Source organism: Leptodactylus fuscus, chromosome 6 (assembly GCF_031893055.1).
Source record: "Leptodactylus fuscus isolate aLepFus1 chromosome 6, aLepFus1.hap2, whole genome shotgun sequence".
Taxonomy (NCBI): domain Eukaryota; kingdom Metazoa; phylum Chordata; class Amphibia; order Anura; family Leptodactylidae; genus Leptodactylus; species Leptodactylus fuscus.
Window position 1 is genome coordinate 50616437 of NC_134270.1, and position 15832 is coordinate 50632268.

At 38.5% G+C, this 15832-nt stretch overlaps 1 protein-coding gene across 2 annotated transcripts in view; it reads left to right on the forward strand.

Moving 5' to 3' along the window:
* The window catches only part of PRDM16 (PR/SET domain 16), a 454135-nt gene extending 439250 nt beyond the window's left edge, over positions 1-14885 (forward strand). Inside the window, exons 14-17 of one of the 2 annotated variants that reach the window (XM_075279930.1) lie at positions 2931-3100; positions 4190-4364; positions 10854-11093; positions 14755-14885. In XM_075279930.1, the coding sequence (XP_075136031.1) occupies positions 2931-3100; positions 4190-4364; positions 10854-11093; positions 14755-14767 (598 nt within the window). In that variant the 3' untranslated portion in view covers positions 14768-14885. Of the gene's footprint in view, positions 1-2930; positions 3101-4189; positions 4365-10853; positions 11094-12171; positions 12362-14754 lie in introns of those variants that run through there. The other variant, XM_075279929.1, reaches the window with a different exon arrangement.
* The last annotated feature ends 947 nt before the right edge of the window (positions 14886-15832 follow it).

Here is a 15832-nt window from a genome sequence, read left to right on the forward strand (position 1 = left end):
CATCTTTATTAGTGTCAAGTACACAACGCATTTCGAGACATAGAAGCAAGTGTAAAAACGGACATCCAGTTGGATATCCAAATGGATGTGCATTTTTACATTTGATAAAGAGGCTTGTATGCCTCGAAACGTATTGTGCGTTTGATACTAATAAAGAAGACTTGTTCCACGTATCTGGGTAAGCGCTGATCACGTTCTCATTAGATAGTGTCATTTGGGCACTTTATGGAAAACCATAATGGAGGTGGCATCTGTAGAAGGCTGTGTACAGGTCATCAACGAACCTAAGGCCACCCCTGTGTCTCTAGATTTGTATATAAATTCTTACACTGTCTTTGCAGCCATAGATTTTAAGAAGGGGATGATAAAACACACTGTAGTCAATGAGATAACAGCAGCAGAGGAGGGATGTGCTGATTTTGTGAGAGGCAGTGACTTATCAATTGTGTTAGCACAGTTATGAATGTGTCAGGGGCAATGCCATGATGTAAGGAGATGTGAAGGTGAAGAAACAGATATCACAGACTGAAAAGTAGGAGAAGCAATCTCCATAAACACTGGAGTGTTCGAGAGAGGAATGTTCATATCCTATGCAAGACATGAACTTGTCTATTAATAGGATTACACTGTATATGATAGTAACAGATTTATGATGTAAGGCATTCAATAAAGAAACATGGAGAGCCACAGTAGAAGGAGCAGAGTCCCCAGTAAGGCAGAGTATTTCAGGAAACCAGTGTGCTAATCCTGAAGAAGGACATGACCAGTCTACTAATAGGAAAATATTAGTGTGGTTAGGGCAGTGTTGTGACATATGCAGAGGAACGCAGACCAGTGAATGGACCACAGACTGATATTACAAGGAGCGGTTGCTTCTGTATCTCGAGTATTTCGAGAGAGAAGAATGGGCTGATCCTGTAGAACAACACGACTTGGAATTATGTTAGTGTAGACTGGGCTCAATATGATGTAAGGAGGGAAATAAGACCACAGATAGGAAAATACTTAAAACTTTAGATATATTGTGCTCCTTATCAAAGGGACGCCCCCATTATATACCCAGCCTGCGCCAATATGATCACAGCAGTTCGGTGCACACACATTCTCAATATTCTTATGCAATATTGAAAAATATTACAACACATCAAAATGGTCAAGGATGGTATTGTGTGTTTTTGGTAGACCACGATGTAAATTTATTAGGTGGCGCGTTGGCACCTCCAGCTGTCTCAGAGTTAAGTAGCTGAGATAAATTATCAGAACCGGCCAGGATTAATTTGTCTTAAACATGATTTTAATCTACCCGGTAAACCAACACCTGTCAGCTTTATAAAACATTTACGCCTTTCTCGCCATTTAAACAAACAGAACAGTGGATGGTAAGACGCGAGCTAAATGACTTAAGTAAACGGACGGGAATTAATCATTATCCTCCCATTTTATGAGCTGGAATAAGTGCCATCTAAGTGTGAGGTAGCGGGGAGCAGCCCTCCCTTCTTCATTAAAGAAAACATACGATTTTTGCCAGGTTTACCTGCCAAAAATGTTTTAATTTGTGACTGCGCTTTCATTCTATTTATGTTACAGTCTAGAAGTTATTTTTAATTTTTTTGCTATTTTTCATCATTGGGGGGAGGGCAGCAGATGTAGGGTGCACTTCTCAGCTTGAGCTGCTCCTGGTCACCGGCATCAGTTTTACACCTAGGCTGGCATGCCAGGTCATATGGTGAATCTCAGGAGGCCAAGTTACAGCAAGGTTGGTTAGTGCTTATAGATTTGGGAAATACATATACAATTCTAACATGATTTCTCACTTAAGAGTGAATATATACAACATGGGGGGGGGTAAAAAGACGCCACCCAGCGCCATTGCTTAGACTGACTGTTACCCATATGACATTAACCTTAGGCTGAATTCACGCTGCATTTTTGGAGCTAATTTTGAGATGTTTTCTGAAACTTGCCCAATTTGCCTCCAATTATTATCAGTTCTGTGATTATAAATTTTAGCTCTTAGTTTTTGGTACCTTGACTGCTAATGATAATTATAGAATAGATCAGGGGTAGGCAACCTTTGGTGCTCCAGCTGTTGGAAAACTACAACTCCCAGCTCTACTATTCTTGGAACGCCCATGGAAGTGAATGGAGCATGTTGGGAGTTGTAGTTTCACAGTAACTGGAGTACCGAAGGTTGCTGACCCCTGGAACAGACGTTCGGAAGGGTTTAGAGACTGAACTACCTCTTACCTTGTGTTCCTTGTCATGATAGCTGGTTCTTAAGACCTGTCTGTGATACAAATAGGAAACTTTGGGCTGCAAAGGGAGGAAATTGTCATAGCTATGACTGTCCAGTGGTAAAATTCAAGCACCGTTCTGTTCTAGCTACTGTAATAAAGTTGTTTCCTGTTTCCTGTAGCGTTCTCTAATATATAATCTCTGTCAGAATCAGAAGCCACTTCTGCTAGTCCCTCCCAGCACATCCATCCACTGCATTAATATCCATGTACATAGCTGCAGAAGTTATATAGTACATTAGTACTAAGTGGTGGGGAAAGGGACAACAGCATGCAGAATGATGGACCGTTGTGGCAGCAAAAATTGCCGCCATGCTGTCACTGGGTAGCCCTAAGCTAAATGCAATTGTTGCCACTGAATCAAACCCCTATATTTCCTCCGCTAAGACCTCACCCACCCATAAAGTTACAGTGAGGGTGAGTAAAAATATAACAGAGGCTACATATTTTCCTAATCTCCACACAATGTTACATGGTAACAAAATGGACAGGGTTGGATTTTTATTACTTGGAAAATCAAAGGGTAATTTTTCAGGTTTTTGTGTAACTAGACATGTTTTGTGCTACGAAATAGTAAAAAGAAGGAAAATTTAAAACCATTTTGCATTTTTAACTTGAGTTGTTTTTTTTCCCCAGATGTAAATATTGTGACCGGTCTTTTAGCATTTCCTCCAACCTCCAGCGGCACGTACGGAACATACATAACAAAGAAAAGCCTTTTAAATGCCACTTGTGTAATAGGTGTTTTGGCCAGCAGACAAACTTGGATCGACACCTTAAGAAACATGAACATGAGAATGTTCCAGGTATGTAGTAGTCATAGGTAATACAAAAACAAAACTTAATAAAAAAGTAACAGTATAGAAATAGATTTGTAATTTGTGTTGGGCAAAATTAGTTGTGCCCACCTTTCATAGAAAATATAATTGAGTTGTCTGTATTGGTGAGATTGGTGGTGGGTTTTTAGTCTCATGGCACCTGCACAGTATGCATCACTTCATCTACCACGTGTCGTATAACTGTTATCTCTGCACCCCTTATAGTCATACCTCTAGTTATCTAACGGGCTCTCCAGAGTGTGATAACCAGGCAGGAACTTGGTTTTGTCCCAGCCTATAAATCTACAGGGTGGGCCATAAGTATGGATACACCCAGATAAAATGGAAGTGGTTGCTGATATCACCTTACCGTTTGTGGCATATTAGTACATGGGAGGAGGGAAACATTTGAGGCCGGTTGAGGCCCATGGCCACCATATGCAAAGCCATCATTTTGGATGGCCGCCATGGGCCTCACCCAGCCTCAAATGTTTCCTTCCTCCCATGTACTAATATGCCACAAACAGTAAGGTGATATCAGCAACCACCTCCATTTCATCTGGGTGTATCCATACTTATGGCCCACCCTGTACAGTCTCTGTAATGTACAACAGTACTTGGTGAACTTCTTTGCACCTTACAAAGCCAGCTATTTAAGACACAAGGATAAGGACTGGGCTAAAAGTTGGACTCCCTTGTTCCCATGCTCCATCTATGAAGGCTACATGGGCTTTAAAGACCATAATGTCATTTAACAACTCATTGAATTCAAGCTTCTCCTAGTCATGGGAAGTCTTCCCAGGCTTGGATTTCAAGATTCCTCCTAAGAGAGTTTATGGGAAATGACAACTCTCTCATTGCCTCAAAATGACATAGAGTGATTGTCACCTCCTTAGCCCCCACACATACCATTATGTTGGGGTGGTCCAGCAACATATATTTTTTCGGTGACATATGACTATAAAATATTTAGTAATAACTTAATAACGCAAACATTTCCTTCCGAAGATTTACACTAGATTGTCTGTGTTACTAATTCTCAATTTTTTCTGAATTTTTTTTCTATTTCCCGTCTAGTGAGTCAGCACTCAGGAGTAATTGGAAACCACCATGGAACTAGCGTCTCATCCCCCAATTCTGAATCAGAAAACCATGCACTTTTAGATGAGAAAGAAGATTCCTATTTCTCAGAAATTCGAAACTTTATTGCAAATAGCGAATTGAATCAAACTTCAAGTCTAGGAGAAAAAAGGTAATAAAAATGTAAAAAAAAATAGAATTTTTTAATTTTTCTTTTTTGCTGGCTGTAAAGTTGAATGTGTTATGAGTCTCGGCTTTGGTTCTTTCTTACTTACATCATTTCCTCAGTGATTCAAGAGGTTTTGGCTCAGTAACAGTGAATAAATAGCAAGACACTGTAAGAAATTGTATTATGTCACTTTATCTCATTTGGAGGGGTGTATTAAATCAGGGAGCGTGCATGTAAGACGCAATGCCCGCTGATAAGTGAAAATTGACCCCACTATTGTTAGGCAGCTGCATGGAAGAACGTTGCCAGTTCAACTTCACTTAGGATGAAACTTGGAAGAAGAGCAACCACCAGGTGCAGGCTATGAATCAAACTGCGAGATTTCAACAGTCTTAAAAATCATTATAGAGTTGGAAAAACATTGTGATCTTCGAAATGGAAAGCTCAAGATTGGTGTCTCTTTCTATGTTAATACTTGTCTCTTAAATCTAGATGTAGTAGGGCTAAGCTTTTCATTTGGCCCAGGGTGATATTATACCGTAATGTGTCAATTGTGGTTTTATGTAGGATTCTTAGGAAACCAGGGCTGACTTCATTGTACAGCTTGTATAGCTCATTGTCTTGATGAAAGTCCAATTGCTAGGGGGTCTGGTCCTACCAGTAATGAGAATGGGTGTCCAATGTATTTTATATTATTATTTGGGGCACAGTAGAGCGATATTATTAACCAGGGGGCACGGTGTGAGCTTTTTATTCAGTGGCCACAGTGGGGGAATTTTATCAATATCAGGGTGTTGTGCTGAGATTGATGTTGCATTTTTGTTCTGAGCTTGGTTCTTGTGTGGATATGGCACAACCTTACCTGTTTTTCTTTTGATTTGATGGGAGAGGGAAATCTAAAGCAGATTCTGCACAGGGCACCACCTAATCTAAGGCCAGCTCTGTATGGGACCCCTGTTTTATGATCGCTAAGAGCACCCCATCGGTCAGTACTTACCGCCTATGGATAGTTGAAAAGTTGTAATTTTAGGATAATTCTTTAAGGACAATGACACTTTTAGTTCTTTCTAGTGTGTCAGTGAGAAAGTAATGAGAGTAAATGCCCTATATCCTCATCCTAATAAATACCACAACAAGGTCCATAACCCCTTCTAACCCCTTAAAAGCCAGTCATTGAGAGTTTTCAGGCTCACCATATATTTCGCTTGGTCCTAAACTGTAACGGACGGTTGAATGTGACCATTTAGGATGTTGGAGGGTTGCAGGTCGCTACACTAAGTAATATTAGCATAAGTTTCAGTTTAGTGTTATATAGGGGCACAGAGAGGCTAAATGTGTTATGTGCACATAAATTGAAAATTACAGTTATAACATGGCGCCCGGAGTCCCAGCAGGATTGTGCACAATTAATCACTGGCAGATTAGGGGACTGACTGACAATGCCATGCAATACTACTGTGCTATATCTCTTCTTGGCTCATCCAGGCAAGTGAAGGCACTGTACTAATGGCATAGGGTTCTGTATAAGTACACAAAATTCATTAGATGGGAGAGTATACAGGTATGTAATTATATATATGCATGTGTGTGAATATAGTCAACATGAGATAGATAGATAGATAGATAGATAGATAGATAGATAGGAGAGATGTGATGTCTATTGTGAAATGATCATTATAGGGTTAATCAAATCTAGTATGTTTTACCCATTCCTGGCCATCACTCAGAAAGCATCATCAAAGCCTCTGATTGCTTGGCAGATCAATAAGAACTCGGCCCAGGCAAAATGTTCCTTATTAACATGACACCAGGCGCCTATATCCAGATGTAAATTAATGCAATGTGTTGTTACTCTGGAGTCTATCTTGGCTGGAGCCCGCTGGACAAATGTCACCTGCCGAGGATTTATGGTGCTGCTTATTTGCTGTCAACTTTCCAGATTATGTGATTTCTAGATTGGATATAAAATACTGGTAGGGTGAACTTCATAGATGGTATTACTATTGTGAGTGCGGTAATAAATCATAATTTATCCTATAAATGGATGCATCAATTACATATTATATATACAGCAAGTAGGAACTGCCGTCTATTGGGCTAGTTATAAGAAAATCATAGTCTTTTTCATGACTGGTAAATAGTCTAGTGTATTATTATACTATATATGGAAATATAATTAATGCACACTATGATACGGTTATCCATTGAATACATAGGATTACTATAAACATGCCATATAGTGCCCCAGTAATCTTTTTTTTTAAAACGAATTATAGGAGAGCATATCCCCCAAATCAGATGTACAAGGATCTGCCCCCCCCCAAAAAAAAAAATAAATAAATAAATAAATAAATATAATAATCTCCAAAATCTGTAAAATGGGAGTAAGAAGTGTGAGTGAGTGTGTGTGTGGTGTGTATGTGTATAGCAGGGAAGTCCATTATAAGGTAGGCATTAAGTGGCTGGTATATTAATGAGAACGTTGCATTAATTATCTAATAGGACAAGAGGTCCTTTTCTTCATAGCTCAATCATGAGCCTTCAGCCGCAATGTGACTGCCCTTCAGGTTTCTCTGTCCCAGCTGGGATCTGCAGCCTACAGTTATTTATCTAGAAGCTGGAAAGTGTAAGAAGCTTTCAACACAATTTTTAAACACTGTTTTTGTTGAGTTGGTTTCTCAGGCTCTTAGGTTAAAAAGCTGATTACATTTTTTTCCAAGACCATGTAGCAGTTATATTATCCTGTTTTGTAGGACTTTGGATTAGAAAGTTCCCATAAGTTGCCAATAATGAATTAGCGTTGGGTTACATTGTTATACATTGTAACTATTTCCTAACTTGCAACTTGCACCATATTTTTTGGTTGATTTTTTCATTTGTTGTTTTGTTGATTTTTTATTTATTTATTTTTTTGTTGATTTTTTTAAGAGATACCAGAAAACAACGATTTATTAAGATAAGTTCAAAAATTTGGGTATTTTTCACAATCGCAAGATCACCACACACATGTAGGGCATATACGTAGTAGTAATGGAAAACTTAAAGGGATAACTGTGCTTCACTGAGGCCAATGGTTAGCCATAGTGATCCAATAGTGATCATGTGAATATCTGTGCCGGGGACCAAAGCCGTGGCTGTAATGATGATGGAATCATATTGGGCATTTATGATTTTATCAATTATTATATTCCATACTTCGCCAATTCTTTTTTCCAAACTTGGAAATGCCCTTTAAGGATTAAGGGGGGGCTTCTCTATTTTCTTTTCTCTCAAAAGAAAATTGTATCTTGGTCACATGTAAATTTATTTTATTTCCATAGGTTTCCCATTGCATCAAGAGGAGTCAACCATGTAGTGTTCGGTTGACTTCCTTTTTCTCCTATTCTCCAGAAGCAATCTGTCCAATTCTAAATTGATAGTGATTCTTGATAGGCTTACTAGTCAGCTTAGGTGGCACACTTCTAATTGGTTGTTCACACAGAGGAATTTGCAGCTGATTCTGAGATAGATTTCACCTCAAAATCAGCTCCAATTTTCAGCCAGTATCTGCCTTCCATATTTTATTCGGATACAGTGACAGACACTCATGGACTCCGTGGTTGAACAAGTAGTATGAGACTTATGCTGATTATTCCCATTGTATCTGAGGCTAATGAGCAAGCAAGTGCAGAGCCTAAAAAAGGGGTGGAGCATAATTTAGGGATCAAGTGAACTCTATAAGAGACCATCCTCCCCATATACCACAATACACATAACTGGGGCCTGGTTCACAGCTGCATTTGGTATTCTGCTCAGGGAGTCCACTTGGAGATCCCCTGAATGGAATACCGAAATCATTAAAAAACAGTGAGACAGTATAGACTATAATGGGGTCCGTGTGTTTTCCATATGGTGTCCGCTTGAATCATGCAGAGAGGAAAATAGTTCTTGAAGTACTTTTCTCTCCGCATGACTCGTGCGGACACCACGCGGAAAACACATGGAACCCATTATAGTCTATGTGGTCTGTGTGCTTTCATTGCTCACCACTTTTTAATGTGTTCGGTATTCCATTTGGGGGGTTTCTAGTGGACTCCCCGAACGGAATTCCGAATGCAGATGTGAACCAGGTCTTAGTTTTGTAAGGAGTATCTCTTTAATGTCACATTAAATGCTTATCAAACAATATAGAGGCAGGCCAAGAGCCTTTTTCTGAATGATTTAGGATCACGTAGACATTGTTTCTTACGTTCCACCTCAGGCATGATCACCTGTGCATTGGAAACTGAAATATTAAAAAATAACATTGAGTAATGCAGAAATAATTCATCAGAAGGGCTAATGAACAAAAGCTTTAATGAAGCATCTGTGTCGCATTTCGCAGGTTATTCCCCAATGAATCTCATTAGCTGGTTGTGTAAACAAGCGGGGTGTAGTTCATTTTAGATTCCCACACAGGCTGCAAATGTCGCCAGGAGAGCTGAGAATAGAGCCTATCAAAATGAGGTTTGTTTTCTGTCTGTCTGGGTGGGTGATAAATGGCATTCGGAGATGCTGACAGCAAGAGCCATGTAATCGCCAACCAATTTTTTTCCCCGAGCTTGCATTGTTTATTCAACATAGCAGATGAGAATTTTAACCATTCTCAGTCTGGAGGCCTCCAGCTACTTTGTCATCACTTAGCACATAACTTATTGCAGCACTCAAGATTAGATTTTTGGTAAATTTTTTAAAGCAGTAGCTTAAATTTTTTGCTTCATTTTTTTAATTCTTAAATTTTTTTTTTTACTTTTTTTTACTTTTTAAGGGTGCATGCACACTACGTAACGCCGGGCGTGTATGAGCGCCGTACACGCCGGCGTTACAGCAGGGCTGCCGAGCACTTCCCATTCACTTCAATGGGAGCGCTCGTAAACGCCGCTGTTACGAGCGCTCCCATTGAAGTGAATGGGAAGTGTTCGGCAGTCTGCTGTAATGCCGGCGTGTACGGCTCTCATACACGCCCGGCGTTACGTAGTGTGCATGCACCCTTAGGGAAATATTGCAATGGTCAGTCGGGACATGCATATATGCATGCTTTTCAAGTGGGATGTTGTCAAAGGGTTAATGCGATACAGAACGTAGACATCTTGTAGACCAACTAAATAATTTATAATGTACCACTAATATAATACAGAGGTTACATTGCCTGGACATAATTGGGGTATAATGGAATGAGCTGTGGGTATAATTAGGACATGTGTGGATTTACTGTATGAGGTTGGAATCTTTTACTTTCATCGTAGAATTTCAGAATTTTGGGTATGGAAATTGAGTCACAATGGTTAAGATATAACCCGAGCGCTAAAACTCAAATAATAACTCCAACCCTGAACTTCAACAGGGACCCATCACATTTTTTGTCAGTGAGGTTACTTTTCAAACTAAATTTTCACATCCATGTACCAATTTGGTTTCTTATTAATGGCAAATATTCCACAATTTTTTCCAAATTTTGGTTTCTTATTAGTGGCAAATATTCCACAATTTATACAAGTATTTTCTATAGTTTACTTGTCAATGAAACCTGATCTCTTCCTGCAGAATTTTTTTTACCACTAAATAATATTTGTCTGTGCAATGTTTTATAGACAGCAGCCTGAATGTGACTAAGAAGTAAGACTTGGGAATTAAAACAGCACAAACTCTTGACACCCCATCAAAGTCACCAACACTAGATACCTAAGAACAGCACACTGTTTCTCAACTGGGCCATAAATTCTCCGTCCTACAGTCTTATCTAAAATGGCCCTAAAATTTCACAATATGCATGTTCTTGTGTTTTTTATGTCGACCTCATTAATCACCAGTTTATGGAGTTTGTGTCTTGGGGAAGAGGGTGTGAAAGCATTAGGTTGCATACTTAAGAAATAAACTTGTTGTGGCATTTCCTGAAGGGAACTGGAGATCATTCAGCCTTTTCCTGCTGTGGGATAAAGATAGACAAAAGGAATAGATTTCAGACTGGCATAATGATTCCTGAGAGAGAATCAAATGTGGGCATTTATCATAAAGAATTACCGAGTGAAACAGGCTAAGACAAACATACCATTTATGTGTTTAGATTAAGTGACAAGATCCAGGACCCCAAAGAGACCTTTCAAGAAAACAGGATAGCAAAAAAAGTATGGAAGGGTGTTTTTAACACTCACAGTATAAGAAATGGAGTAGCAATTATCTTTATTTATTTATAAGTTGTTCATTTTTATGGCATTATTTTTGAGAATCAACATATCTGGTATCTAAACAGCAGTAAAGCCCATGAAATTGCTCCTTGTAAACTCACGGGCCAACGACAAATGAACATATCAATAAAACAGAACAATAGCAGACAAAACCTTATTGAATCGGCCAAAAATTGGTTGATACGTCATCTATATAACTTAGCCTTAATTGAAGTAAATTTTCTCTCCGTAGCTTACTATTATAAACACTTTCTCTTACTCACTTTCTCTCTTAACTCTGGTGTTTTAGAACAGAAATTCAGGATATTGATAGCAGTTCAAGAGGTTGCAGCCTAGTCAACCAGAAACCAGAAGATGTAGATGAAGATGAAGACGATGATTTAGAAGAAGATTATGAAGATGGAAGCTTGACGGGAAAATCTCAAGATGAAACAGTTTCTCCTACAATGGAGACCCAGGAAGCGTATGAAGAGGATGAGGAAGATGAAGAACCCACATCTCTCTCTATGAGCTTTGATCACACCAGGAGGTCAGTCATCCTTATTTAGCTTCAGATGCCATGCTTAACGTCCATGATCCATTTTCATGTTTCACTGTCATTACTATACACTAGTACTAATAGAAGGCAAATGATAAAACTAAAATATGGTGTTAATAATGTGCCCTTTAATAATAATAATAATAATAATAATAATAATAATTATACATTTATTTAAATTAATTACAGAAAAAAAACAATTCCTTTAGTTCACATATATGGCTAGAACTAGACATTATATAGAATTGTTAAATAAAAATGAGTTAGCGTATATGGTTGGTATGAAAGGAGATTTTGGGGAAAAAAAATGCTTCTTGATAGGACAGAAAGGCCAGTCAGTCACGGGTAATTTTAAACTAGTTTAGTTGTAAATGAATTGGCATCAAAAGATTAAAAATTAAGTAGAATTGACCACATGACACTTTGACAAACAAAACTAGACAGGGGAGAACACATATCCATGGGATTGGATGAGTCAAAATGACAGACTTATAGAAAAAAAAAAAAAAAAAAAAAGGAAAACTTTTTGGGAAATCTGGATTTTGCCCTATGTTGATTGTAAATCTAGTCCCCTAATAATTACATCTTCTTATATCAAGCCATTTGGCTGAACAGTTAACCAATCCCTACTCTTTGGCCAACAATGAGTAGACTTTAGACTTCAGATGTGGTCAACAGATTGTGAAAACCTCAAACATTTTTGTAGACTTAATGTCCAAAAAGATTGTTATTTCGCATTTTCTCTCTAGGCATAACATATATAAAAGATAAAAAGTTAGAAAACTTTAATTTTGTTAAAATTTCTTTATGAGTCACAGTAGAATTTCCATTGTTGTCTAGAAGATGTCATGTGTGGTGTGTTTCTGTCTTAGTCCATTTAGAAGCTTTCTGTGTTTGACTCTTTGTGCCTGTCCTCCATGCATGTGGCTTGTGTCCGTGAACACCATTACATGTGCATGCATAACACCAAGATATTTTTGAGCAAACATGCAACATTGGTTAGCCTACATAAAGGCCAGACAAGCTAATGAAGGGTCATCCCCTTCCCCTCCCCTGGTCATTGGTACAGGTGTATTGAGGAGGAAGATGCCCGTCTGTTAGATGTGGAGCAGATTCCGAATTTTGGGAAGGGGCTGGACCTTCGCAAAACAGCAGAGGAAGCATTTGAAGTAAAAGATGTGTTTAATTCCACCTTAGACTCTGAGGCATTTAAAGAATCTCTGTACAGGCAGGCTAAAAACCAGGTAGGTACAGAATAACTGCAATTACAAATTATTAAAAAAAATATCTATAAATGTTAGAATATTTTCCAAAAATAATACCTTGAGAGGCATCTCATATATTTACTCAATAGAAGGTCTTCAGTTCTTAAGTGGGGTGTTATTTTTTTAACTTTTTTATTATCCACTTTAATGGGATAAAATACTGAATCTGCAAAGACGAATTAAGTGGCAATTACTGACATTTCCTATTCAAGTTATTATAAAGTGTTACGGTTTTTATTGCAGTATGGATTAATATACAGACAAAACTCTTTGTTTCATATAGTTTTTAGCAACTTTATTATGGTTGTAAAAAAAAATCGGATTATTAATTTGTGTTGTCTTCTGTTTCAAAGCAAGCCATTTGCATGTCTTTGTTACATGTCTGCTAATTTTGCTCAATGTACTAACTGTCCGTGTTGAATGATAAAAAAACACACACACAATGTATTATCTACAACGCAAAGTATAACTTACAGTATTATTTTCTTATTACATATGAATGGAATTGAATAAAATATTGTGGTTTTAAATCTGAGTTTTGATTTAGTCTATTGTATACTCTCAACTCCCCCCCCCCATACCACTACCTTACCCCATGGTCCCACTTCCCTTTTATAAGTTTGGCAACCACTCCGGGTCAGAAGGAAGGCAGAGGGAAATTCTAAAAATTATTAAAGCAGATCTTTCGTTATACTTTATAGGGAAGTATAGAAGCATAGTATGGAGATGAGGACAAGGTGCGCTATGAGAACAAATGGTACAAAAATATAGTCATTTGGCCAATTGCAGTTAATAAAAAGTTCCAGGAACTCATATGAATCCACTGTATTAGGGAGCATTCACATTACCATTGGTGACCGTCAGTAGTGTTCGTTGCTATTGTCCGCTACAAGACTAACAACGAACACTAGCTGAACCGTCAGAAATCTGTTAAAATTTCCATTAATTTCAATGGGATTTTATCTTATGTCCATTAATATCCGTTTACACCCATTCCATCACTAGCCCATTTTTTTTTTCATGGACAAGAAATCCTATTTGTAGGACTTATGTGTCCATTAAAGGGATTCTACCATTAAAACCTTTTTTTGTGGACAAGACGTCGGAATAGCCTTTAGAAAGGCTATATGTCTCTTACCTTTAGACATGGTCTCTGCTGCGCCGTTCCTTAGAAATACCGGTTTTTACCGGTATGCAAATGAGTTCTCTCACAGCGATGGGGGCGTCCTCACCGCTGCCAGGGAAGTGTCTCCAGCGCTGTCTTCTTCTTTGTCCACAGAGTCATCTTCAATGTCTTCTTTCGGCACAGGCTCGTAACTTCTAGGCCTCGGGCCTTGAGCGGAGCAGACTACGCAGGCGCACAGGCCACAGGAAAATGGCCGCTTGCATAGTATTGTTAGTGGCCATTTTCCCGTGGCCTGTGCGCCTGCGCAGTCTGCTCTGCTCAAGGCCCGAGGCCTAGAAGTTACGAGCCTGCGCAGGAAGAAGACATTGAAGATGACACTGCGGACGAAGAAGGAGGCGGCGCTTGGAGACACTCCTCTGGCAGTGGTGGGGACGCCCCAATCGCTGTATGAGCGCTGGGGCCCGCCCCCATCACTGCAAGAGAACTAATTTGCATACCGGTAAAAAACAGTATTTCTAAGGAACAGCGCAGCGGAGACCACTTCTAAAGGTAAGAGACGAATAGCCTTTCTAAAGGCTATTCCGACGTCTTATCCACAAAAAAAGGTTTTAATGGTAGAATCCCTTTAAGAAAAACTGTTTCATAATGGATGTCAAGTGTCTGTTATTTTTTTAACAGTGAAGTCTATGGGTAATAGACAGTAACAGACAGGTGTCCGTTTTTTACTGTCGGTTTTTGTCTGTGCATGCAGAGAAAGCAGAGACAAAAAAGATTTAAAAAAAAAAGTCAGTAAAAAAAAAATCGGACACTAACTGATGCTAATATGTCCATTTTTTTAATTGATCCATTAAATTGGATCAGTTAAAAAACAGACACATTAATATTAGTTAGTGCCCGTTATTGTCTTCTATATTAGGTGTCCATTTGTTACATATCTGCATGTATACAAGGCAGCTGTCAATCACTGCTGACACATGTGGGAGGAGATGGGAGTACTGTTCCCGTCATATACAGAGGACTCATAACTATTAGTTCCTGGTATTCTTTGCTACTTTCTTTTCTGCAATTCAGGCTCTTAGTAAACCAGACCTGGCCCCATACTATGCTACTCCCAATATGGTGATGGATTTGCACTAAAGTCTACTCTGACGTTGCAACCTTGGCCAACCTAGGCCAGCCCATCCACATTAGTTGACTATTTTCCCTGATATTTTTGTAACTTTTTAACAATTGTTCCCATTTTTTTTTTTATCCTCCCCAGGCTTATGCAATGATGTTGTCTCTTTCTGAAAATACTTCTCTTCATACATCCCACAACTCCCTGGATGCCTGGTTGAACATGGCTGGAGCCGCATCAGAATCAGGAGCTTTTAACCCTATGAACCATTTGTAAAAAAAAGAAGAAAAATATACAACCATGCATAAACACAAATCTAAATGTTACAACGCCACCCTTTCAGCAATGTGGAAGATAGCTAAAAGGCATCATGGAGTCACTAGGAACTAATAATATGGCTGTTCCCTGGAATCTGCATCCGTCCAGTCATCCCTCTGTTCATTTTTGTGGGTCCTCTCTACAAATTTCTTTTACACTTCACACAGTCACTCCACGTTTATCATCATACAATAGATATTTGCTTAACATAGACTTTCAAACCACTGGAAACATCTTATCGGTTGAAAATGAACCATTTCCTATTCTTACAAATAGTGGTAAAGTTTATGGTGCTGTGCAAATGTGCAGGTTCGGGTTGAAATTTCGGTCTCTCTAATGGTTATAGATCCAAATATTTTATATCCAAGTCATGACCGTGCAACAACGATAACACAAAATTCTATAAACTAGGAAAATTGTAATATTTAATTTAAAAAAAGGCCATTGAATCTTAATATTTTTTGGCAAAAACAAACCATATATCTGGCAATATTAAGGTGAATAAAAAGTTTTTCATGAAAATAGTTATCACCATCAAGTATAGATATGATAAACATAAATGCCAACAGAAACCCAAAGCTTCAGGGCTTTTTTTATGTGTGCAAAAAATTTATTTCATAATTTCTTACGGACTTGAGATGTAACGACAAGTTTATTAGATTGGATCCAATATGAAGAGGCCTGTATCGTCTTAGTATCCACCCAAGACATCAGTATCGAGCGGAGATGGGATTTATTCAGAATTGGCGGAATGTACGTTTTGGAAATTTCTGTTTCTTTTTTCTGACGTAACTTGGAAGTATTTAAAGCTGCTACCATGGCGATTGTACTCCATGCTGATGATATTCCAATCTCAACAATTATAAGACATTCCTTTCTTGGCATCATAAATGATTGGGGGGGA